The sequence below is a fragment of the Scyliorhinus canicula genome, chromosome 15 (genome assembly GCF_902713615.1).
Source record: "Scyliorhinus canicula chromosome 15, sScyCan1.1, whole genome shotgun sequence".
Taxonomy (NCBI): Eukaryota; Metazoa; Chordata; class Chondrichthyes; order Carcharhiniformes; family Scyliorhinidae; genus Scyliorhinus; species Scyliorhinus canicula.
Window position 1 is genome coordinate 16,396,889 of NC_052160.1, and position 25,990 is coordinate 16,422,878.

At 51.4% G+C, this 25,990-nt stretch overlaps 1 protein-coding gene across 2 annotated transcripts in view; it reads left to right on the top strand.

Moving 5' to 3' along the window:
- Positions 1-25,990, top strand: part of LOC119978268 (RNA exonuclease 5-like) — a 75,298-nt gene that overhangs the window by 30,340 nt on the left and 18,968 nt on the right. For both annotated transcript variants that reach the window (XM_038819756.1, XM_038819757.1), the window contains 2 exons: positions 9,587-9,681; positions 19,344-19,446. In XM_038819756.1, the coding sequence (XP_038675684.1) occupies positions 9,587-9,681; positions 19,344-19,446 (198 nt within the window). The remainder of the gene's footprint in view (positions 1-9,586; positions 9,682-19,343; positions 19,447-25,990) is intronic.

Consider the following 25,990-nt stretch of genomic DNA (forward strand, 5'->3'; position numbering starts at 1 on the left):
CACAGTTGAAGTCCCCCCCCATGATTAGTCGGTGCGTCGCTATGTCCGGGATTTCTGCCATGGTCTTTTGGATGAAGCTCGTGTCGTCCCAGTTGGGCGCGTACACGTTAACTAGAACTACCGGCGCCCCATCCAGGGCCCCGCTGACCATGACATACCGTCCCCCTGGGTCCGTAACCGTCTTTGTCGCCCTAAACATTGTCCTCTTGCCAATCAGGATCGCCACCCCCCTGGCCCTTGCCCCATAACAGGAATGATAGGTTTGTCCCACCCAGCCCTTTCTTACCCGCAGTTGGTCCTGCTCCCTCAGGTGCGTCTCTTGGAGGAAGACTATGTCGGCCCTCATGTTCCTAAGGTGGGTGAGGACTCTAGATCTCTTCACTGGGCCGTTAAGCCCCCTTACGTTCCAGGTGACTATTCTGGTGGGGGGCTTCTGCCCCCTTGCTCCTGTGGGGTTAACCATATTTGTCCGGTGGATGTGCCCCTGCCCTCTGGGGTTTCCCTTTGTTAGGGGGCCGTCCAGGATGTCCACTATCACTGCTCTCCCCATGCGGTCGGGTCCCTGCGCTCCGGGGTTCCCCCTTGTCCCGGGGACACCCGCCATGGCCGTCCACTGTGTGTCCGCCACGCGGGTAGTCCCCTGCACTCCGGGGGCCCCTTCACCCACAGACCGTACTGGGTGGGTGCTTGCAGCGGTTCCCTGTTTCGAGCCCTTGTCCGTGGCACTTTGTGGCCCTATTCCCTTTCTGGCCTCTTTTGTCCCTTCGTCCCTGCATTTCCCCTCCCTGGTCTCTCGCCCCCCGAGTGCCCCCCCACCCCCGCTCTATCCCTTTTCCCCCCTCCCCTGTATACCCCTCCATTGCCCCTCTCTCCCCCATTCCTGTCCCCATTTGCTCTCCCACCTTTGATGGGTGATCCCCCCCCTCCCCTGCCTGGCGCCTTCCCCCCTGTTGGGGGTGCGCTGCGGCCCTGCTCTGTTGCGCGCCCCCGTCGCTAGCTTTCCTGCTAGCACGGTGGCTCCCCTCTCGGAGGTTGCTGTCCCGCTTCTCCTCTCCCCTCTCCAGTACTCCCGTTCCCTCGTGCCGGGGCCTGGCCTCCCACCTGGAGCGGGCCCTTGGGCATTGGGTTGTTTTTCGTTCTGGGTGTTCCTGCCAGGGGGGAGGGGGCTGGCTTTGCCTCGCCCCTCCCCATCCCCCCGTCGGCATGACGTTTCTCCTTGCCATGGGCCCCTCGTCCCTACTTCCCATGGCGTTTTTCCAGCCCGTGCTCCTCGACGAATCTATTCGTCTCGGCAGGGGCTGTAAAGAAATATTCCTTGTTTTGGTATGTGACCCAGAGTTTTGCTGGGTACAGCATACCAAAACGTACTTTGTTCTTGTAGAGAGCTGCTTTCGCTCTGTTGAACTCCGCCCGTCTCTTAGCTATGTCCGCTCCAAGATCCTCGTAGATTCGGATGGCGTGCCCGTCCCATTTGCAGGCTCTATTCTCCTTGGCCCAGCGCAGGATTGTCTCCCTATCCCGGTACCGGTGCAGTTTGGTTATAACTGCTCTCGGTTTTTCCCCTTCCTTGGGCTTCGGGCGCAGTGACCGATGAGCTCTGTCCATTTCCGGTGGGGTGGGAAAAGTTTCCCGCCCCACTAAGGAGCCCAGCATCGCAGCCACGAATGTTGTGGGATTTCTACCCTCGATCCCCTCTGGCAGGCCCACTATCCTAATATTTTGCCTTCTCGAGCTGTTCTCCTGGTCGTCTACCCTGCCCTTCAGGCTCCCCTGTGTTGCACTCAGTTTCACCATTTCCCTCTCCAGGGACATGACCCGGTCGCTCACGTCAGTCGCTGCCTTCTCCAGCTCTTTAATGGTTGCCCCCTGGGCTTCCAGTATCTTCCCTTGGGCATCCACTTTCTTCTCCAATCTGGTCAGAACCTGCTGCACCCCTGACATGGCCCTGGTCACTGCTGCCTGTGCTGCGGCCTCTGCGTCAGCTTTTAACTCTGCCTTGATTGCCTGCAGCTGCTCCCTCATCACCTCAGCAAAGGCTTCCTTCCAATTCACGCCCCCCTCTAACCCCAGGGGAGAGGTTACCCGCCCATCCAGCTCTTTTGGATGCGGCGATACCTCCTTCCCGCTGCTTCGCGTGTTGACTCGTTCGCCCAAGCTGGTTTGCCCTTTGCCCCGTCTACTTCCGGTGCCCCCTTTCTCTTGGCTCCCTTCTGGCATTTTTTTCTCCCCCTTCCCCTTCATCGTTTCTTCTCTCCTTGTTCTTCTTTTCCCCCTTTTCCGCACCCTATTTTAATTTTATTTATTATTTTATATATATATATATATATATATATATATAAAAATATATATATTTTTTTTTTAAATAAAAATTTATTTCCCCCCTTCTTTCCTTTACCCCTTTATTTTACCCCTTTTCTCTTTACCAGTTTTCTTTTGGGGTTTTTTTTTTAAAAAGAACAGAAATATAAGTCTCTTTTTTCTTTTGTTTTCTCTCCCCACTCGCCCAGGAGAGAGAGAGAGTCCCTTTGTCCTTGCCACGTGGTGGTCACTGCAGTTGGGGGGGGGGGGGGGAGGGGCGAGTGGGCCAGTGGTCGCTGCCGGTAGAGGGGGGGGGGGGGGGTCCCCGCTGCTGGTTGGGGGGGGGGTGTTCCCGCTGCTGGTTGGGGGGGGGGGTGTCCCCGCTGCTGGTTGGGGGGGGGGTGTCCCCGCTGCTGGTTGGGGGGGGGGGTGTCCCCGCTGCTGGTTGGGGGGGGTGTCCCCGCTGCTGGTTGGGGGGGGGGGTGTCCCCGCTGCTGGTTGGGGGGGGGGGTGTCCCCGCGGCTGGGTGGGGGGGGGTGTCCCCGCTGCTGGTTGGGGGGGGGGTGTCCCCGCTGCTGGTTGGGGGGGGGTGTCCCCGCTGCTGGTTGGGGAGGGGGGGGGTCCCCGCTGCTGGTTGGGGAGGGGGGGTCCCCGCTGCTGGTTGGGGGGGGTCCCCGCTGCTGGTTGGGGGGGGTCCCCGCTGCTGGTTGGGGGGGGGGGGGAGAAAAGAGGGCCCGCCGCTGCCGCACAGCTCCCGGCCCGCGTCTGGGGGGGGGGGGCGGGAGAGAGAAGAGGGCCCGCCGCTGCCGCACCGTTCCCGGCCCGCGTCTTTGGGGGGGGGGGGAGAGAAGAGGGCCCGCCGCTGCCGCACCGTTCCCGGCCCGCGTGGGGTGGGGGGGGGGGGGGTGGGGGAGGGAGAGGGGTTGGACCCGCCGCTGCTGGGCCTTCCTGTTGCCGCTGCTCCTTGCTTCCGCCTCTCCGCCGCCGCCTTCCGCCTCTCCGTCGCTGCCTTCCGCCTCTCCGCCGCCGCCTTCCGCCTCTCCGCCGCCCGCTCCTCCTCCGCTGCCGCTCCTCCTCCGCTGCCGCTTCTCCTCCTCCGCCGTCCGGCCTGTCGGGGGGGTTCCTTCCTGGCGCTTGCGGGAGCCCCTCTCCCTGGGACCTCCTCGCTCGCCGCCCGGAAGTCGAGTCCCCATCCATTGCAATCACTACCTCCACCTCCCTACCTTCCGGGGGCATCATGATCACATTTAACAACCTTCTTACATTGGCCACCAACTGTCTACCCTTAACAAACCCCGTCTGGTCCTCCCCAATAACGTCCGGAACACAATTCTCAATCCTGGAGGACAAAAGTTTGGCCAGCAGTTTGCCGTCCACATTCAACAAGGATATCGGCCTGTAGGACCCACACAGCTCCGGGTTCTTGTTCCGCTTCAAAATCAACGAAATCGTGGCCTGTGACATCGTCGGGGTAGCACCCCTCTTTCCCTTGCCTCATTGAACATCCTCATCAACACCGGCCCCAATATCCCAGAGAACTTTTTATAAAACTCCACTGGGTACCCGTCCGGCCCCGGGGCTTTACCCGCCTGCATGTCCTCCATTCTCTTCCAAACCGATCGGGGTCCCCAGCCCTTCTCCCAGCTCCCCGTCCACCTTTGGGAAATTCAGCTCCCCCAAGAAGTTCCTCATCCCCTCCGGCCCCTTAGGGGGTTCCGACCTATACAGCCTACTGTAGAAATCCCTAAACGCCTTATTGACCCCTGCTGAATCTCCAACCTGGTTCCCATCTCTGTCATTTACTTTTCCTAACTCCCTGGCTCTGACCCATGATTCTTAATGTGCTCCCTTTTTTTTGAAAATATTTTATTACAGCATATATCATTTTTAACAACAATTTTCAAGAGGAAAAAAACAGCAGAACAAATAACACCCACCCAACCAACAACCAAACCCAGCCAACGTGGCTTACATACACAGTGACCCCCGTCCTCCTTTCCCACTAACTATTTCCCATCTCAACCAACCCCCGCCTCCCACTTTCCCTTAGCACAGTTTAGCACAGCTTGTCATGCACAACAAGGCCAGCAGCGCGGGTTCAATTCCCGTACCGGCCTCCGCGAACAGGTGCTGGAATGTGGTGACTAGGGTCTTTTCACAGTAACTTCATTGAAGCCTACTTGTGACAGTAAGTTATTATTTTTAACACCCCCCCCCCCCCCCCCCCCTTATATCTGCTGTAATGGGCAGCACGGTAGCATTGTGGATAGCACAATTGCTTCACAGCTCCAGGGTCCTAGGTTTGATTCTGACTTGGGTCACTGGCTGTGCGGAGTCTGCACATCCTCCCCGTGTGTGCGTGGGTTTCCTCCCACAGTCCAAAGATGTGCAGGTCAGGTGGATTGGCCATGATAAATTGCCCTTAATGTCCAAAATTGCCCTTAGTGTTGGGTTGGTGGGGTTACTGGATTATGGGGATAGGGTGGAGGTGTTGACCTTGGGTAGGGTGCTCTTTCCAAGAGCCGATGCAGACTAATGGGCCGAATGGCCTCCTTCTGCACTGTAAATTCTGTGGTAAATTCTATGCCGGCGTAGGACTGGGGTGAGCACAGTAAAAAGTCTTACAACACCAGGTTAAAGTTCAACAGGTTTGTTTCAAATCATTAGCTTTCGGAGCACTGCTCCTTCCTCAGGTGAATGAAGAGGTAGATTCCAGAAACATATAAATATAGACAAAGTCAAAATACTTTGAATGCGAGCATTTGCAGGTAATTAAGTCTTTACAGATCCAGAGAGAGGAGTAATCCCGGATTAAAGAGGTGTGAATTGTCTCAAGCCAGGACAGTTGGTAGGATTTTGCATGCCCAGACCATACGGTGGGGGGCAACTGTAATGCGACATGAATCCAAGGTCCCGGTTGAGGCCGTAATCATGTGTGCAGAACTTGGCTATACGTTTCTGTTCGGCGATTCTGCATGGTCGCGCGTCCTGCAGGCCGCCTTGGAGAACGCTTAACTGGTGATCAGAGGCTGAATGCTCTTGACTGCTGAAGTGTCCCCCGACTGGAAGGGTATATTCCTGCCTGGCAATTGTCGCGTGATGTCCGTTCATCCGTTGTCGCAGCGCCTGCATGGTCTCGCCAATGTGCCACGCTTCGGGACATCCTTTCCTGCAGGGTATGAGGGAGACAACGTTAGCCGAGTCGCACGAGTATGTACCGCGTACCTGGTGGGTGGTGTTCTCACGTGTAAAGATGGTACCCATGTCGATGATCTGGCACATCTTGCAGAGATTGCCATGGCAGGGTTGTGTGGTGTCGTGATCGCTGTTCTGAAGGCTGGGTAGTTTGCTGCAAACAATGGTTTGTTTGAGGTTCCGCGGTTGTTTGAAGGCAAGTAGTGGGGGTGTGGGGATGACCTTGGCAAGATGTTAGTCTTCATCGATGACATGTTGAAGGCTGCACAGAAGATCTTGCAGTTTTTCCGCTCCGGGGAAATACTGGACGACGAAGGGTACTCTGTCGGTTGTGTCCCGTGTTTGTCTTCTGAGGAGGTTGGTGCGTCTTTTTGCTGTGGCGCGTTTATATCTGCTGACAGCTTAATTTTCCCCAAATAAGTCAATAAACGGCTGCCACATCCGGGCAAACCCTAGCATTGATCCTCTCAAGGCGAACTTGATCTTCTTAAGTGTGAGAAACCCAGCCATGTCACTGACCCACACCCCCAATTTTGGGGGTTCCCGGGACTCCCGGGTCTTCCGACACACCAAATATCGCCACCTCTGGACACAGAACCACCAGAACCTTCAATACCGTGGACATGACATCGGCAAATTCTTGCCAGAATCCCCTAAACTTTGGACATCCCAAAACATGTGGACATGATTCGCGGGCCCTCCCACACACCGCCCACGCCTATCCTCCACCCCTTCAAAGAACCTGCTCATACGGGCCACAGTCATATGCGCCCTGTGGACCACCTTGAATTGTTTCAGGCTAAACCTGGCACACAACGAGGATACGTTAACTCTACTCAGGGCATCCTCCCACAATCCTGCCTCTAATTCCTTGCCCAACTCTTCCTGCCGTTTTCGCTTTACCTCCCCTCTTGGTGTTCTTTATAAATTTCTGAGACCCGCTCTCGATTTCGACATCACCTTGTCCTGTATCCTCTAGGGCGGTAGGTGCAGAAAGGTCGGAACCTGCCTCCGTACAAAGTTCCTCACCTGCAGGTATCGGAACCCATTCCCCCCCAGGCAGCTCAAACCCCTCCTCCAAGCACGGAAAGCTGCCGTCAGTAAACATGTCCGCAAACTGCTCGATCCCAGCTCGCTGCCACTTCTGAAACCCCCCATCCAGCCCCCCTGGTGCAAACTGGTGGTTGCCACAAATAGGTGCCCACACCGACGCCCCCTTCATCCCCATGTATTTCCGCCACTGCCTCCGCACCCTCAAGGCCGCCTCTACCACTAGGTTTGTGGAGTACCGAGCCAGCGAGAACGGCATTGGTGTCGTTGCCAGCACCCCTAAACTTGTGCCCCTACATGAGGCTGCCTCCACCCGCTCCCACACTGACACCTCCCCCATTACCCACTTTCTGACCATTGCTATGTTCGCCTCCCAGTAGTAGTTCCTGAAATTTGGTAGGGCCACCCCCGTCCCCTCTACCCCGCCCCAACAGCACCTTCTTTACCCACGGGGTTTTACCCGCCTACGCAAACCCAGAGATTACATGTTCACCCTCTTTAAAAAAAAGCCTTTGGGATAAAAATGGACAGGCACTTAAATACAAACAGAAACCTCGGGAGAACTGTCATTTTTACCATCTGCACAAGGATAAGTTGGTACCCCTGATGGCGGGGATGTTTGAATAGGCCATAGGGAAGGGGGTGTTGCCACAAAATTTGGGGCAGGCATCGATTTCCCTGTTGCTAAAAATGTGGGTGCAAAAGTATTGGCGAAGGTACCGGCGGGCAGGCTGGAGGAGTGCCTCCCAAAGGTGATAGGTGAAGAACAGACAGGGTTCGTGAGAGGGAGGCAGCTTTTTTCAAACGTTAGAACGGTCTTGAACGTCGTTATGGCACCAGTGGTGGGGAACGAAACAGAGGTGGTTGTGGCATTGGACGCTGAGAAGGCGTTTGACTGGGTAGAATGAGGGTACTTGATGGCAGTTCTGGAGCGGTTTGGGATTGGACCAAGATTTGTGAACTGGGTAAAGCTACTGTATAAAGAGCCGAGGGCGAGTGTCCACACAAACAACATCAGCTCAAAATACTTTTCTCTCCACCGTGGGATTAGGCAGGGATGTCCTATGTCCCCCCTGCTGTTTGCGCTTGCGATTGAGCCGTTGGCCATCGCATTAAGAAGTTCAGGAGTATGGAAAGGAATAGTGCCGGGGGGGGATAGAGCATAGGGTATCCTTGCCGACGACTTGCTGTTATACGTGTCGGAACCGAGTGTGTCGATAGGGAGAATATTGGAGCTTCTTCGCGTGTTTGGGTCTTTCTCGGGGTACAAAGTCTGCCACTATGCTTCCCACTTCAATGCCACCCGTTTATTAATCAGAATCGCCACTCCACTTATTTTGGAATCTAGCCCTGAATGGAATACCTGTACTACCCACCCCTTCCTCAGCCTAGTCTGATCCACCACCCTCAGGTGTGTCTCCTGAGGGCAGCACGGTGGCCTAGTGGTTAGCACAACCGCCTCATGGCACCGAGGTCCCAGGTTCGATCCCGGCTCTGGGTCACTGTCCGTGTGGAGTTTGCACGTTCTCCCCGTGTCTGCGTGGGTTTCGCCCCCACAACCCAAAAATGTGCAGAGTAGGTGGATTGGCCACGCTAAATTGCCCCTTAATTGGAAAAAATAATTGGCTAATCTAAAATTTAAAAAAAAAAGGTGTGTCTCCTGCATCATTGCTACGTCCGCCTTTAAGCTTTTCAGATGTGCGAACACACAGGCCTTCTTGACTGGCCCATTCAGCTCTCACGCACATACACACACACACACACACACACACACACACTGTCCTCAGGCCCGCCTCAGGAGCCAACCGTCATCGACCCTCACCATATCATCCTTCAACAGTCCCTCCCCTGTCAGCAGACTTCTACCTCTTTCTTCCCCTCCCCCACAAAATAACAATCCCAACCCCCATCAACACACTTACCACCTGCTCGGCCCCCTCAATGCTTCCGTGAGCTAGCCTGATATCCCCCGCTCATGGTGCCAAGCATCCTCCCAGTGCAAACTTTACAATCCCCACCCAACACATAGAAACGAGCAATCCACCATCCTCCATCAAAAACAAACAAACCCAAAACAGAACAACAGCCCCAAGTTCAGTGCAAAAACGATTCATACAAACCAGAAGAAAACCAAGATACTAGATAGGAACACCCCCTACAGAATTCAATGTCCTCATTCTCCTGCCAGTCCATTGACTCTAATAAATTCCATCGCCTCCTCTGGCGACCCAAAGTGGAGTTACTGGCCTTCATCCATTACCCACAGACACGCTGGGTATAACATGCCGAACTTCACCTCTCCTTAAACAGGGCCGACTTCACCTTGATGAAGCTCGCCCTCCTTTTGGCCAGCTCTGCACCCAGGTCCTGATAGACACGCAGCTCGCTGCCTTCCCAAGTGCAGCGCCTCGTCTGCCTGGCCCACCTCACAGGCTAACAAAATAACGCCATGTTTTGATGGTCATCTGCTCGAAAGGAATTAAATCCTTAGCAACAAATGACCATCAAAACATGGCGTTATTTTGTTAGCCTGTGAAAGAAGCTGCAGAAAATGGAAGAGACACAGATAGAACAGAGGGTGCTCTTGTAACTTTGGAGATCAAATCTATTTTAAGATGAACTTAATATGATATAGGTGGCATCTGGGCCATGGGTGATTAATGCTGTTGCTCTGTACTCAATAGATACATGTTCTAATCCTAAACCTTCTGTGACTTTGCTTTGATGGAATCAGACACATATAAGAAAACATTTTATGTGTGTTCCTACAAGATATTTTCATTTCTGTTGGAACATTTTCATGTGGAGTTTCAATAGATAATGTTCCTTTATTTTTTGTTAATCTAGCGTTGTTTTTAAAGCCACAAACTGACTTTAAGCAGTCACTCACAACTCTGTGTTGGCGCAGGCAATCTGCTGTAACTATGGCAGGTGCTGTATGGGAAACGGGATCAGTCCATGAATTGATGTCATTCAGTATTAATTCTTTGCCATTTATATTTTGCAAGCTTTAGTAATAGGGTGCAATTTATTTCTCTTGCAGATGATTCATCCAAATATTATTGACACATCACTGCTTTTTTTCAAAGGCTTGTGTCAAAAGTTGAAGTTGAAGGTTTTGGCAAAAAGCGTCCTTGGGTAAGACCATTAAGTTTACTTTCAAATGGACCTGTTGCGGGTGGGGTGTGTAGGGAGCACTTCTGCCGGAAATGCTAACTAGTAATGAGCACTTGGACAAAATATTAAATTACGATTGCTGTTAATAATGAATTCATTCAGGCAGCACAGTGGCTCAGTGATTATCACTGCTGCCTCACGGCGCCGAGGTCCCAGGTTCGATCCCGGCTCTGGGTCACTGTCCGTGTGGAGTTTGCACACACTCCCCGTGTTTGCGTGGGTTTCGCCCCCACAAGCCAAAGATGTGCAGGCTAGGTGAATTGGCCATGCTAAATTGCCCCTTAATTGGAAAAAATGAATTGGGCACTCTAAATTTATTTATTTTTTATTTTTTTAAATTTTTTTTTTATTATTTTTTTTTTAAATTTAGAGTATCCAATTCATTATTTCCTACTACGGGGCAATTTAGCATGGCCAATCCACCTAACTTGCACGTCTTTGGGTCTGTGGGAGGAAACCGGAGCACAGTCAGTGATTCAGCGGGGAATTGAACCTGGGACTCTGGTGCTGTGAAGCCACAGTGCTATCCACTTGTGCTACCGTGCTCCCTCTAAATTTATTTTTAAAATTATTTTGAAAATAATGAATTAATTGGATATTTGCATCTGACTTTTTGTAAAGGGAAAAGAGTGATCCCTGTGTCTGGTTAGAGAATACCTTCATTGATGACACTGCCAAGTCTGGCTTTGCATTAAAAATGAAGCACAACACATAATGTGGATGCAGACAAGAAAGGCTTTTCAACTCCATCTGTAGAAATAGCTTACAGTCCCCCTGCCCATCCTAGTTCCCCCAGATTGTTTCTTTTTTTTTAAATAATTTTATTGAAAGAGTTTTTCCATACAAACATTTACCCCTACTAATTTTTAAATTATTTACAACACAATCCCTCTAGGCAAATGTCCCTCCCTCGCCCGCCCTCTCGCGCGCACCAGTCCTCCCCCCCCCCCCCCCCCCCCAGGCAACCTTAACAAACAAGGCAGCCTACAGTTTCAGACATGAGCAGCGAGCAGACTTGCCCGCGTTACAGTCGTGCATGTCCCCCCACGACCCTTGCTGCCCCCCCCCCTCCCCTCCCCCCCCCCCCCCCCCCCCCCCCCCCCCCCGGGTTGCTGCTGCCACGACCCCGAACGTCTATCTCTGATCTAAAAAGTCAAGGAAAGGTTGCCACCGCCTGGAGAATCCCTGTACCGACCCTCTCAGGGCAAATTTGATCCTTTCTAGCTGAATATAGCTAGCCATATCGTTAATCCAAGTTTCAACGCTTGGAGGCCTCGCGTCCTTCCATTGAATTAATATCCTTCGTCGAGCCACTAGGGACGCAAAGGCCAGTATTCCGGCCTCCCTAGCCTCCTGTACCCCCGGTTCTACCCCGACCCCAAAGATCGCAAGCCCCCATCCTGGTTTGACCCTGGACCCCACCACCTTCGACACCGTCCTTGCCACCCCCTTCCAGAACCCTTCCAGCACCGGACATGCCCAGAACATATGCACATGGTTCGCTGGGCTTCCCAGACATCTGACACACCTGTCCTCACCCCCAAAGAACCGGCTCATCCTTGTCCCCGTCATGTGAGCTCTATGCAGCACCTTAAATTGAATGAGGCTCAGCCTCGCACACGAGGAGGAAGAATTGACCTTCTCCAGTGCATCCGCCCACGTCCCGTCTTCTATCTGCTCTCCCAGCTCCCCTTCCCACTTGGCTTTCAGCTCCTCCCCTGATGCTTCTTCCGCCTCCTGCATTATCTTGTAGATGTCTGATATCTTCCCCCCTCCGACCCAGACCCCCGAGAGCACCCTATCACTCGCCCCCTTACTGGGGAGCAGGGGGAACCCCTCCACCTGCCGTCTAGCAAATGCCTTCACTTGTAAATATCTGAACATGTTTCCCGGGGGGAGCTCAAACTTCTCCTCCAGCCCTCCCAGGCTCGCAAACCTCCCCTCTATAAACAGGTCCTTCAGCTGCCGTATGCCCACCCTGTACCAGCTCTGAAATCCCCCGTCAGTGTTCCCCGGGATGAATCTATGGTTCCCTCTTATTGGCGCCGCCAACAGACCTCCCATTTCCCCCCTATGTCGCCTCCACTGCCCCCATATCTTGAGGGTGGCCGCCACCACCGGGCTCGTGGTGTACCTCGTGGGGGGGAGCGGCCATGGTGCCGTTACTAGGGCCCCCAGGCTTGTGTTGCCACAGGACGCCCTCTCCATTCGTTTCCAAGCTGCCCCCTCCCCTTCCATCATCCACTTGCGCACCATTGACACATTTGCCGCCCAGTAGTACCCCGAAAGATTGGGTAGTGCCAGCCCTCCACTGTCCCTACTCCGCTCCAAAAAGACCCTCCTCACCCTTGGGGTGCCATGCGCCCACACGTAGCTCATGATGCTACTCGTCACCTTTTTGAAGAAGGCCCTAGGGAGGAAGATGGGCAAGCACTGAAATAAAAACAAGAACCTTGGGAGGACCGTCATTTTGATTGACTGCACCCTCCCCGCCAGCGACAACGGTACCATGTCCCACCTCTTAAATTCCTCCTCCATCTGTTCCACCAGCCTGGAAAAGTTCAACTTGTGGAGATCCCCCAGTTCCTTGCCACCTGCACCCCTAAGTACCTAAAGCTCTTTCCTGCTCGCTTGAAGGGGAGTCTCCCAATACCCTCTCCCTGGTCCCCCGGGTGTATCACAAAAACCTCGCTTTTGCCCAAATTTAGTTTGTACCCCGAAAAGTCCCCAAACTCTGCTAATAGTTCCATTATCTCCGGCATTCCCCCTTCTGGGTCTGCCACATACAGCAGTAGATCATCCGCATACAGCGATACTCGATGTTCCTCCCCTCCCCTAGTCAGTCCTCTCCACCCCCCTGAACCCCTCAGTGCCATCGCCAACGGTTCAATCGCCAGTGCGAAAAGTAGGGGGGATAGGGGACATCCCTGCCTGGTCCCTCGGTGGAGCCCGAAATACTCCGACCTCCTCCCGTTTGTCACTACACTCGCCGTCGGGGCCGAGTAGAGCAGCTTCACCCACTTAATAAACCCTTCCCCAAACCCAAACCGTTCCAACGTCTCCCACAGGTACTCCCACTCCACCCTATCGAATGCCTTCTCCGCGTCTAGCGCTACCACTATCTCAGCCTCCCCCTCCACTGCCGGCATCATAATTACATTCAGCAATCTCCGCACGTTCGTGTTGAGCTGCCGCCCCTTCACGAACCCCGTCTGGTCCTCATGGATTACCCCTGGCACACAATCCTCTATTCTAGCTGCCAGGATCTTTGCCAGCAACTTGGCATCCACGTTCAGAAGCGAGATAGGCCTGTAGGACCCGCACTGCACGGGGTCTTTATCCCGCTTCAATATCAGGGAGATCAGAGCCTGCGACATTGTCGGGGGCAGAACCCCCCCTCTCGCGCCTCATTAAAGGCTCGTACCAGTACCGGTCCCACCAAGTCCACATTTTTCTTATAGAATTCCACCGGGAACCCATCTGGCCCCGGCGCCTTCCCCGCCTGCATCTGACCTATTCCCTTGACTAGCTCCTCTAGCCCTATTGGCGCCCCCAGCCCTTCTACCAGCCCCTCCTGGACCCTTGGGAACCTCAATTTGTTTAGGAAGTCCTCCATTCCCCCTCTCCTCGTCGGCGGCTCAGACCGATACAACTCCTTGTAAAAATCCCTGAAGACCCCGTTCACTTCTTGCCCCTTCTGCACTACCTTCCCGCCCCTCTCCTTCACTCCCCCAATCTCCCTAGCCGCATCTCGTTTGCGAAGCTGGTGTGCCAGCATCCTGCTCGCCTTTTCCCCATACTCATAAACCGCGCCCTGTGCCCTTCTCCACTGCGTCTCTGCCTTCCTGGTGGTCAGCAGGTCGAACTTGACCTGCAGGCTGCGCCGTTCTCCCAGCAGCCCCTCCTCTGGTGCCTCCGCATATCTCCTATCCACTTCCAATATCTCCCCCACCAGCCTCTCCCTCTCCTGCCTCTCCTTTCTTTCTCTGTGCGCCCTTATGGAGATCAGCTCTCCCCTGATCACTGCCTTCAGGGCCTCCCAGACCATCCCCACCTGCACCTCACCCGTGTCATTCAAGTCCAGATAGCTCTCAATGCTCTTCCGGACCCTTTTACACACCTCGTCGTCCGCTAACAGCCCCACATCCAGCCGCCACAGCGGGCGCTGGTCCCGCGCCTCCCCCATTTCCACATCCACCCAATGTGGTGCATGATCAGAGATCGCAATGGCCGAGTACTCAGCTTCCCGTACCCTCGGGATCAGCCCCCTGCTCAACACGAAGAAATCGATTCTGGAGTACACTCTATGGACGTGGGAGAAAAAGGAATACTCCCTCGCCCTCGGCCTACCAAACCTCCATGGGTCTACTCCTCCCATCTGCTCCATGTACCCCCTCAGCACTTCTGCCGCTGCCGGCCTCCTATTGGTCCTTGAGCTCGATCTGTCTAGCCCGGGGTCCAGCACTGTGTTAAAGTCCCCCCCCATGATCAAGCCCCCTGCCTCCAGTCCCGGAATGAGGCCCAATAGGCGCCTCATAAAACCCGCGTCATCCCAGTTCGGGGCATATACGTTGACCATCACCACTTTCTCCCCCTGCAGCTTACCCTTCACCATCACATACTTACCCTCCTTATCCGCCACCACCTCCTCCGCCACGAACGACACCCTCTTTCCCACCAGAATCGCCACCCCCCGGTTCTTTGCGTCCAATCCAGAGTGGAACACCTGTCCCACCCACCCCCTTCTCAGGCGAACCTGGTCCACTACCTTCAAATGGGTCTCCTGTAACATTGCTACATCAGCCTTCAGTCCCTTCAGGTGTGAGAATACCCTTGATCTCTTGACCGGCCCATTCAACCCCCTCACGTTCCAAGTAATCAGCCGGGTCGCGGGACGACCCGCCCCCCTCCCCTGCCGATTAGCCATGTCCTGTTCCCTGCTCGCCCCGGGTCGACCCTCCCCTTCTGACCCGCTCCCCATGGCGATGTCCCCCTCCCCCCACCTCTCCAGTCCTCCACTTCTCGTTTCTGGTCTTTTCAGCAGCAACCCGGTGTCCCTCCCTAACCCCCCTCCCCCCCCAGGCTAGGACCCCTCCTAGCCGCGATGTACCCTCCATCGTACTCCCGTAAGTCAGCTGGTTCACGCTGACCCGGCTGCTCCTGCCACACTCCGACTCCCCCTGGCTCGGGGGGGGGGCCTCCCCCCCCTTGCCACTCCTCCCTGGCCCCGCTCCAGCGCGGGAAAGGTCGCCATTGCTAGCCACGCCCCGCACTCCTCCCCTCCCCCCTCCTCTGCCCCGCGCGCGGGAAAACAGAGGAAAGCCCGCGCTTTCGCCCTGCCACACCCCACCCCGCCATCTTCAGTTCCACCCCCGTCCCCGTCCATGCCTGTAAAGAACCCCCCCTAGGAGCCCATATCCCCGATCTGCTCTCCCCCCCGTCCCGCCTCCCCAACTTAACATTATAAATAACAGATAGATAACAAATAACATTGTACTTAACAGTCGCCCTCTACCAAACAGCATAAATAACCATAAATAACCATGAATAACCACAATAACAATAACTAAGGGAAGTTGGCAAAGGGGGAAAAAACATCAGAAGAAAAACCACAGCAAGAGTTCAAAATCCAAACAAAGAATTCAGCTGAAAGTACCCGAGCGGCTACGGCCGCCAAGTATCCCCTGGGTCTAATTCGAGTCCAGTTTCTCTTCCTGTACAAAGGCCCACGCCTCCTCTGGGGACTCAAAATAGTGGTGTTGGTTCCTGTAGGTGACCCACAAGCGCGCTGGCTGCAGCATTCCGAACCTGATCCGTTTTGCATGTAGCACCGCCTTCGTCCGGTTGTACCGGGCCCGCCGCTTTGCCACCTCCGCACTCCAGTCCTGGTAGACCCTCACCGTCGAATTCTCCCACTTGCTGCTCCTTTCCCTCTTGGCCCACTCCAGCACTCTTTCACGGTCGCTAAGTCGCTGGAACCGCACCAGCACCGCCCTCGGGGGCTCATTTGCTCTTGGCCTCCTAGCCATGACCCTGTAGGCCTCTTCCAGCTCCAGGGGCGAAGGGACGGCCCCTGCCCCCATCAGGGAGCTCAGCATTTCTGCTACATATCCCGGGAGGTCTGACCCCTCCAGGCCTTCTGCCAGGCCCAAGATCCTCAGGTTCTTCCGCCTCATTCGGGTATCCAGCTCCTCAAAACGGCTCTGCCATTTCAGGTGGAGTGCCTCGTGCACCTCTACCTTTCCCACGAGGACCGTGGCCTCCTCCTCCCTCGCAGACATCTCCTGTTGCAGCTCCCGAATCGACGCCTCTTGGGTCGCCTGGGCTCCCATCAGCCTGGTGGTCGTCGCATTCATTGACTCCAAGAGCTCCATTTTCAGCTCCGTAAAGAAGCGCAGGAGAGCGGCCTGCTGCTCCTCCGCCCATTTCCTCCATTCCTCGGGTGCACCACCGGCCGCCATTTTGGTCTTCTTCCCCCGCTTTTTTTTGGGAGCTGCTGTTGCTCTCTTTACCACCCCACTCCGGGTACCGACCATAAAGTTGGTCTGGTTCTCTTCAGGGATCCTTCCCCCACCGGGATTTGTCCTTACAGCGCCGTTGGGGCCCTCCAATCGGCCCGAAAACACCTTTGTAGCAGGAGCAGCCAAACGTGCGACTTAGCTGGTCATAGCCGCAACCGGAAGTCCCCCCAGATTGTTTCTTAAATGAAATTTATTTCCAGAACCCTTAACCCCATTCCCAAAAATCCCTTGGGTGTTAACCTTTCATTCCTGGCCCCCATATTCAATGGATCTTTTCATTAAGAACTGTCAGTGCAACATCGGCCATTTCAGTTTCACTGCACCCCTCACTCACTCTAACCTATCTTCCTCTGAATTTGCAGCTCTCCATTCTCTCATTTACAACCCAACATTTTCAGACATGCTGACAAAGGTGGTGCGGTTGTTTTCTGACATTCCAATCTCCACCTAACAGGGACCAAATGCCAATTCTCTGACACTTCCTCCTACCTCCCACAGACCATGACCCCACCATTGAACATCAGTCCAATGCTTCCAGGAATAACACTTGGTTTGCCTGCCTCCAACCTCATAGTTCCCCCAACCCCAATCTGTCTGCTTCCCAAAATTCACAAACTGTACTGTTGTGGTGGACCTGTCTTTCTTCCCCCAATGAATTTGTTTCTTCCTGTCACAGCTCTATTTTTTTCTCCTCTTCTCCAGTCTTTTAATCTACATCCGCGACCCCTCCAATGTCCCCTGTCACTTCTTGAATTTCCAGTTCATTGGCCCAAACGCATCCTTTCCTTCCAATCCCTCTACATCTCCAGCCCTACTGGGACACTCTGAAAGCTTTCTGCTTATTCCTTCATCCATCACCACCTTCCTCTGCTGGCTGAATTTGTTCTCACATTGAACAACTTTTCCTTCAACTTCACTCACTTTCTCCAAATGAAAGGTGTTGTTTTGAGTGCCTACGTGGATCCTATCTATGCCTTCCTTTTGTGGTCTATATGGGGCATTCCTACTTCCAGACCTACACGGACCCCTTCCCTCAATTCCTTTTCCATTACATCGACTATCAATGCCATTTCCTGATCAACCCGAGCTGGGAAATTTCAGCCACTTCGCTTCTGATTTCCATCCTTCTCTCACCTTCATATGATCTATCCCTGATTCTTTCCTTCCCGTCCTTAATTTCTCTGTCTCCATTTCTGGAAATAGGCTATCAACAATATTCACTGTAGGCCCACTGACTCCCATAGCTATCTTGACTACACTTCCTCGCACCCTGTTTTCAGCAATGACTTTATTCCATTCTCGCAGTTTCTCTCTGTTTCATCTGTATAGATAATGCAGCATTCCATACGAGCTCTTGCAATATGTCTTCCTTTTTTCCTCAACCAAGTTTTCTCCATCCCACTAGCCTCCCTATTCAGTGGAACATTCTTTATCATTTCTAGCACCTCCAGCATGAAGCCACAATGAAGCACTTCTTTCCCTCCCCTCTCTTCCTGAATTTCTAAGAGACTGTTCACTCCATGACACCCTGATCTGCTCATTAACCAATTTCAAATGCCCCTTTTCTTTCCTATTGCACTTTTCCATGCAGGCACAGAAGATGTAACACCTGCCCGTTTCTCTTCTCCCTTCTCATATCCAAGCCCCCAAACACTACTTCAGAGTGAAACAATGATTTACTTGTACTTTTTTCAACAATGTCACATACTGCCAATGTGGTCTCCTCTACATCGGGAAGACCAAACACAGTTCTGAAGAAGAGTCATATGGACTTTCAACATTAACTGTCTCTCTCTCAACAAATGCTGCAAGACCTGCTGAGATTTTCCAACATTTTCTATTTTTTGTCCCAATCACAGACTAGGTGACCAATTTGCAGAACACCTCCATTCTGTTCACAAACATGACTCTGAACTTCTAGTCACCTGTCATTTTAATTCTCAATCTTGCTCCCGCTATGTCTTTTCAGCCCTTGGCCTGCTGTAGTGTTCAAGTGAAGTTCAAAGCAAGCTCAAGGAACAGCACCTCCTCTTTTCAACTGGGCACTTTACAGTCTTTGAATTTGACAATTTCAGATGGTAACCTTTGCCGCCATTTTGTATTGTGCCTCTTTATTGGTTTGATTTTACCTCTTGTTTCTTTTGCTTCCTTTACTTTGCACTCGGACGCAGCTATCCTACCATTCACACTTCTTCCAGGTGCAGCTTCTGTTTTTTACCAGTCCCATTACCACTTTCTTTGACCTTGCGCAATGAAATCTTTTGTCACCTAATCTGTCCTGCCCTCCACCCTACACTTTTGTCCTTCTTCCCAACATCAGCTTTTTCACTTGCTCAAGTCCTATTACATTCCCTGTTTTGGTGAATGGTCATAGAATTTCATAGAATTTACAGTGCAGAAGGAGGCCATTCGGCCCATCGAGTCTGCACCGGCTCTTGGAAAGAGCCCCCTACCTAACCCCACACCTCCACCCTTATCCCCATAACCCAGTAATCCCGCCAACACTAAGGGCAATTTTGGACACTAAGCGCAATTTAACATAGCCAATCCACATAACCTGCACATCTTTGGACTGTGGGGGGAAACCGGAGCTCCCGGAGGAAACCCACGCACACACGGGGAGAACGTGCAGACTCCGCACAGACAGTGACCCAGGCTGGGAATCGAACATGGGACCCTGGAACTGTGAAGCAATTGTGCTAACCACTATGCTACCGTGCTGCCCCCTCATAAACCTGAAACGTTAACTCTGTTTCTCTCCTCAGATGCTACCAATCCTGTTGCGTATTCCAGGATTTTTTAATTTTTATTTCAGATTTGCAGTATTTTGTTTTCATAAATGGTTCCCTCCCATCCAAGTAGTTTTATCTGTTAACAAAAAATTGCGGTCAACTTAAAACGAGTTCCCAGTCATCAGAATAGGAGCTTCAGTACTGATGTGTCATTTTAAGTTTCAACTGAATCAAAACATGCTTTAAAGCGTTGAAAATTCTGCAGTAGTATTTGTAATTTGGATTCTAGTGTCCTACATTCTTATGTGAACCAAGATTGTATGCATGTTTTTTAAAAATTTATTTCCCATTGGATAATTCTTCCCAACAGAAGGGAAATTCAATCAGACAAATTGGTTGGCCATGACGCTTCTGAAGACGCAAAAGCAGCTTTGGATTTGGCTCAATATTTCATCGACCAGGGACCCATGCAGGTGTGTTGCTAAATCATTCGTTTAATAAACAAGACTTTCAGTTTTATCAGTAGAAGCAATCTTGTCTTGATTTTATAGACTTGATGCTGGCACTGTATTCGCCATTGGTGAGTATAACATTCAAGCAAAAGTTAGCATTTTGAATCAAATGAGTATAAAAGACAAACATAAAATAAACACAGTGGGGGGAATTTTAACTTGCCAAAGGGGGGAACCAGTGTAGATGTGTGCAAAGTCTTGGGGGAGGTGGAGTTAAGACGGGACAAGTGCTGCATCTTGGATACCCAACGTAACCCATCAATATTTCCGCTTAAATCAGTGCACGTCTCGAAAGTGGAGTAGGCAAGTCTGTGTTTTAAGCATGCAAAAGGACTATGATCTGAAGATTTAACCCTGTAATTCTGGGTTTAACTGCCAGTGCACAGATTTTCCAAGCTGCAATGAAACTCAACAGGGTCAACAAGAAGAACACAGTGGGAATTACCAGTTCTGTCCTTCGCAGTGTCCTGGTGTGAATAATGTAGGATTTTAGATATATTGCATTATTTTTCTTTAATAAATTTAGAATATCCAATTCATTTTTTACAATTAAGGGGCAGTTTAGCGTGGCCAATCCACCTACCCTGCACATCTTTGGGTTGTGGGGGTGAAACCCACTCAAACACAGAGAATGTGCAAACTCCACACGGACAGTGACCCAGAGCCGGGAACAAGCCTGGGACCTCAGCGCCGTGAGGCTGCAATGCTAACCACTGTGCCACCGTGCTGTTGCTATGTTGGATTATTGGTATTTGGTGAAGTCAGGGCTAAAAGCCTGAGTCAGAGTGTGTTTGACTGCTGCAGTCATGTTTTTAAAAGAATCTCGGTCTGAAAGACAGGGAGGCTTTTCGGAGCCTGAGGTGCAATTAACGATTGTAAAAACTTGGGCTAATGCAATTTGGTTTTGATTAAAGGGGATTCCCTGGGGAGTTGGTTAGTTTTCAGCTTGGTGAAATGATGTCATTGCCAGTGGAGCTAAGACATCAGGGCTTTTTGAGAAAGCATTTTCCACTTTCAGTTCTGATTTGGCTGAAGCTGAGATCAAGTAAGGCAGTTTGTTCTCACTGTAAGTCAGTTAAAAGCAGTACGGACTTGTCTGAGGACAAGGGAGAGCTGAAACGAGCCAGTTGAAACAGCTTTTGCAGGCAATCAGCCAGAATTTCAGAAGGGATTCGGACCAGAGTCAGATGTGTTCTGTAAAACAATGTCAAGAGATGTCTTTCTCAAAGAATAACTCTGAAAAACAAAGATTCTTCTATGCCATTGACATTTAGGGTAGACTGGCAGCTGAGGTGGTCTATTTTCTTGTTTAAGTAAGGGTATGTATTCCCTGTATTGAGTAGTATTATTTAAGGGGTAATTAAAAGCTATTTTCGGATGTGATGTTAAAGAATTTAATACTGTGTTAGTAATAAAGTTGTTTAAAAATACCATATCCCTTTTTCTTGGTGCAGCCTCTCCTGGAGCAAAGTATCCTCTCCTCATAGCCTTAAAAATTAAAATAAAATATTGGGATTCTGGTCCTGTATCCTAGCCACTGTTGAGGTCTGGCCTGGATCTTAATACCTGACATCAGAATGGATCAGTTGTGTTCTCTGGTTGCGTCCCGTTAAATATTGAGGCTTTAACAGCCAGATGCAGGTCATGATTAACCTGCCCGCCTGCCGTGTGAAGTCAGAAAACCCGGGACTGGGCTGCTAGTCCCATGGTCAAGTTAAAGAGGAAACCCCACTCCACTATCTTTTGAGTTCCCCACCTTCTGACAACTTGTCCTGCTATTCCGTAGGTTAACATTTTCCCAACCGGGGGACATCCGATCACGTCATGTAAATGCAAGACGCACAAAAAGTGGCTCCCGGCAAGTTCTTGGTTTTTGATCCCTTTTACCTGTGTTTTTTTTTTGTGTGGGGGGGGGGGGGGGGGGGGTTGGTGCCCAAACTCGAGTGATTTGAGTAGGTGAACTCTCCAGATATGTCAAAATCATTGTCAAAGAAGCTCAATATTAAAAAGGCTCAGGCAGGAAGCCCATCAAAGGAAAGTGAAGGAGGGAAGATGGCCGCCGCACCCATTACATTAGACACATTGGCAGTGGTAATGGTGCAGGAGCTTGAAAGAAAGAAATGAACAGGCAGTTCGAGTGGCAGGGCCAGGAAATTAAGGAACCTTTTTAAAGTCATTATTGAAGACACTTTGGGCTCGATCCTTGAACAGTTAGTGGAAATTTCAAACATGGTGAAGGCACAAGGCGAGACTCTAAAAGGGGTGGAGACGGCCTTGTCGGGGCACGAAGATGCCTTGTTGAAGGCAGAGTTGTTGGTGAAGGAAGCAATAAAGGCCAAAGGGGAGAACCTCGAGAAAAGGTCACCTCAGTTTGGTGTGGCTGCTGGAGTGAGCGGAGGACTCCAAGCTGACCCAATATTTCTCCAAAATGTTTTCTCAGCTGGTGGGAGGGGACGACATGTTTGCCCCTCCGGAATTGGACAGAGCACATAGGGCACTCAAGCAAAAGCCAAGACCGAATGAGCTTCTAATAATCCGCTTCCACAATTATGAGAGGAAGGTTAAGGTCTTGGAGTAGGCAAAAAAGATTCAGAATATTGACTGGGACGGAAATACGGTTTGAATATGTCAAGACATTGGGACTGAATTGGTGAAGAGGTGTGCAGCCTTCAATAAAGCGAAGGCGATATTTTATAATAAGGGCATGAGGTTTGGAGTGGTGGACCCGGCGCATTTACGGGTTACAGTGGATTCGAATGGTCACTTTTTGACACGCCAGAACAAGCAGAAGCCTTCATCCGAGAGAAGAAGTTGGGACCGCTGTGAAGAGGACTATTTTGGACTCTGTGTACGAAGCGGGTGTTTGTATGATGTAGTTATGTTGCTGTTTTTACCACTGTTTCACTTTTGCTCTGTTGGGGGAAGGAGTAGTTGTAAAAGATGATGAAATGAAAAATGAAAATTGCTTATTGTCACAAGTAGGCTTCAAATGAAGTTACTGTGAAAAGCCCCTAGTCGCCACATTCCAGCGCCTATTCGGGGAGGCTGGTACGGGAATTGAACCCGCGCTGCTGGCCTGCCTTGGTCTGCTTTCAAAGCCAGTGATTTAGCCCTGTGCTAAACCAGCCCCAATCCATACCAAAAGGTATGTGTTCCTTTTTTTTCTCCTAATGGGGAGAGATGTTAGTTGATCTTGTTGGGGTTTGGGTACGGTTTGGGGATAAAGATTGTATTGGCTAGAGATATGTTAAGGGGACCCTGTTTGGGAGCCACTTTGCAAGCACTGGGAAGAGGGCAAGCTAGCAAACGGGAGTGGAGTGGGGAGAGAATGGCCTGTGAAATGAGCAAGGATTTTTTTCCCACGTAAAAGGGCTGGGGGCTGCTGTGGTGATCCCACAGGAAACCTACCTGTGGGTGCGGGACCAGATCAGGTTACGGAAAGCCTGGGTGGGTTTTTCTGGGAACAGGGGTTGTGGCGATTCTGATTAGCAGGAAGGTCTGTATTCAGGCAGTTGCGGTTGTGGCTAACCCGGGGGGATCGGTATGTGATAGTCACAGGTGCATTGGGGAGTGAGGATTGTGGTGATGCTGAACGTATATGCCCTGAATTGGGATGCTGTCAAGTTTCTGAGATGGTTGTTGGCTGCCATTCCGGAACTGGGCACACTAGCTGATTTTAAGGAGAATTTAAATTGTGTTTTGGATCCATAGTTGGATTACTCTAGATCCAGATTGCAGGTCCCTTCAAGATGTTAACGCATTTATGGAAGAGACAGGAGGGGCGGATCTGCGCCGGTACAAAAGGTGTATTCGTGTATTGATTTTTTTTTATGGATAGGACCTTAGGACCTTGCTACCTGGGGTGAAGAATGCGGAATACTCTTATTTCCGACCACACACTGAATCTGCTGGACTTAAAGTTGGAGGGAGGCCGAGTGCAGCGCACGGGTTGGAGGCTGGCTGTGGCTCTGGGCTAAACAGCTGGCTTGTAATGTAGAACAATGCTAGCGGTGCGGGTTCAATTCCCGTACCAGCCTCCCCGAACAGGCGCCAAAATGTAGCGACTAGGGGCTTTTCACAATAACTTCATTGAAGCCTACTTGTGACAATAAGTGATTATTATTATGTTATCGGAGCTCAGGTTTTGTGCGAAGATTTCAGGTGCCATAAAGAACTACGTTGAATGGAATGAGAATGGGATGGTCTCACCGTCTACGGTGTGGGAGCCATTAAAGGTGGTGATTAGGAGGATATCATCTCATACAAGTCGTATATGGATAGGGAGAACAGGTGGGAGTGTGAGGAGGTAGTGGATGAAATTCTTGATCTGGATAGAGAGTATGCGAGTGAGCCAATGCCAGAGCTTTTGGTGCGCAGGAAAAAGCTACAAATACAGTTTGACCTACTGTGCACAGGCCAGGTGGTGTGATAGCTGCGGCGCATAAAGGGGTTGGTATATGTGTATGGGGAGAAGGCTAGTCGACAGTTTGTGCACCAGTTAAAGTGCCAAGAGGCTGCCAGAGAGATTGTGCAGGTGCGAGTATCTGGAAGTGGGTTGGTCTCTACTCCAAAGAAAATTAATGAGGTGTTTTGTTCCTTTTATGAGGGGCATTATAGGTCGGAGCTGCCAGAGGATGAGCAGGAGATGGTTGAGTTCTTGGAAGGCTTGGAGTTTCCACAGGTGCGGGATGAGGTGTGGGAAACATTGGAGGTGCCAATGGGGTTGGAGGAGGTCTGTAGGGGTCTGGGTAAGATGCAGGCAGGGAAGGTGCCAGGGCCTGATGGGTTCCCAGTAGAATTTTACAAGAAGCTCGCAGACCAGCTGCCCCCAGCTGGTGGGTCCAGTTTTCATTATTTGGGGGTTCAGGTGGCATGGGAACGGACGTGACTTTGCAAACTGAATTTTGCAAGCTCGGCGAGCAGGGATAGAGCGGACTTGCAGAGGTGGGTCAGCCTCCCACTATCACTGCCAGGCCTAGTTCAGCCTATTAAGATTAACGGTTTTCCACAATTTGTGTTCTTCAATACCCCCCAGTTTTTCTGGCAAGGTGGTTTTTTCGGGTAATGGAGCGGCTCATAATGGGCTTTGCACGGGCAGGGAGAACACCTAATTCGGAGAGGGGTCCTACAGAGGGACATGCAGATGGGGATGGGTTGGCGCTGCCAAATTTATTGTATTGTTACTGGGCGGCCAACTCAGAGAAGGATTTGCGGTGGTTTGGGGATCAGAAAGTTAGTTGGGTATAGATGGAGTCGGAGGCATGTAGAGGAACGGATCTGGAGGCCTTGGTGATGGCGTCTCTGCCATTTTCACCAGCAAATTATTCGGTAGTGGTCTCCACGTTAAAAATATGGCGGCAGTTCCTTCAGCATTTTAAGCGGTGTCGAGGTGGGCCCCAATCTGTAGGAACCACTTGTTTGAGCTGGTGAAATTGGATCTTACATTCAGGGGGTGGAAGGACAAGGGGCTGGAGAGGGTGAGAGATTTGTTTCTGAAGGGGGAGGTTTAGGAGCTGGGAGGAGTTGAAGGACAAAGCAGGGATAGGGGACTGGATATTATCAGGTGAGAGACTGTTCGCCGGGCATTCCCAACTTTCCAGGAGGCAGCACTGTCTATGTTGCTGGAAAGGATACTCGTGTGGAGTTGGAGGAGGGCAGCAGGTCTGGGATATATGGGCGAATCATGGGGGAAGAGCAGGTTTCAGTGGATGAGTTGAAGGCCGGGTGAGAGGAGGAGCTAGGACCCATTTTGGAGGAGGAGGTGTGGAGTGAGCCCCTTCATAGGTTGAATGCGACATCATCCTGCGCGAGGTTGAGCTTGATACAGCTAGAGGTAGTGTTTAAGGTGCACCTTACCAGGGCCAGGATGAATCGATATTCGAGGGGGTTCATGATAAGTGTGAGCAGTGCTCGAGAGGGCTTGCTCACCATAGACACATGTTCTGGTCGTGTCCCAAGCTGGTGGGTTTTTTGGGGTCCTTTTTCTGCACTATATTGACAATCCTGCATATTGATTTAGAGTCCTCTCTGTTAATCGCTGTATTTGGGGCGTTGGACCAACCGAGTTGAGGATGGGGGCGGAGACGGATGCTTTGTCATTCGCACTGCTGTTGGGTGATTTGATGAAATTCATGTACCTTGTGATGGTCAAGTTCACGGTGTGGAGGTCGATCAATGGGTTCTAATGTAGATGACGGCTGCTTGTTTTGTATTTTAAAGATCTGGTCACTGTTAGTTGCTAGTGGAGGGAAGTTCTGAGGGGTATTTCTGGTTTTGGGGTTCCTGTTGCTGTTGTTGCTTGTATTTTTTTCTGAAACATCTTGGTGCTGTTTGATATAAAAATGTTAACATTTCAATTAAAATATTGTTTAAAAATAACATTTTGCCAACTTGATAACTGCATTTTGAAAAACCACCAGTGTTTTTGAAAATGCAGAAATCATTTGTGGCCTTAAATGATGGTGACCAGAAATTGTAACACTGAGCATTTTAGACAGCAGCGGGG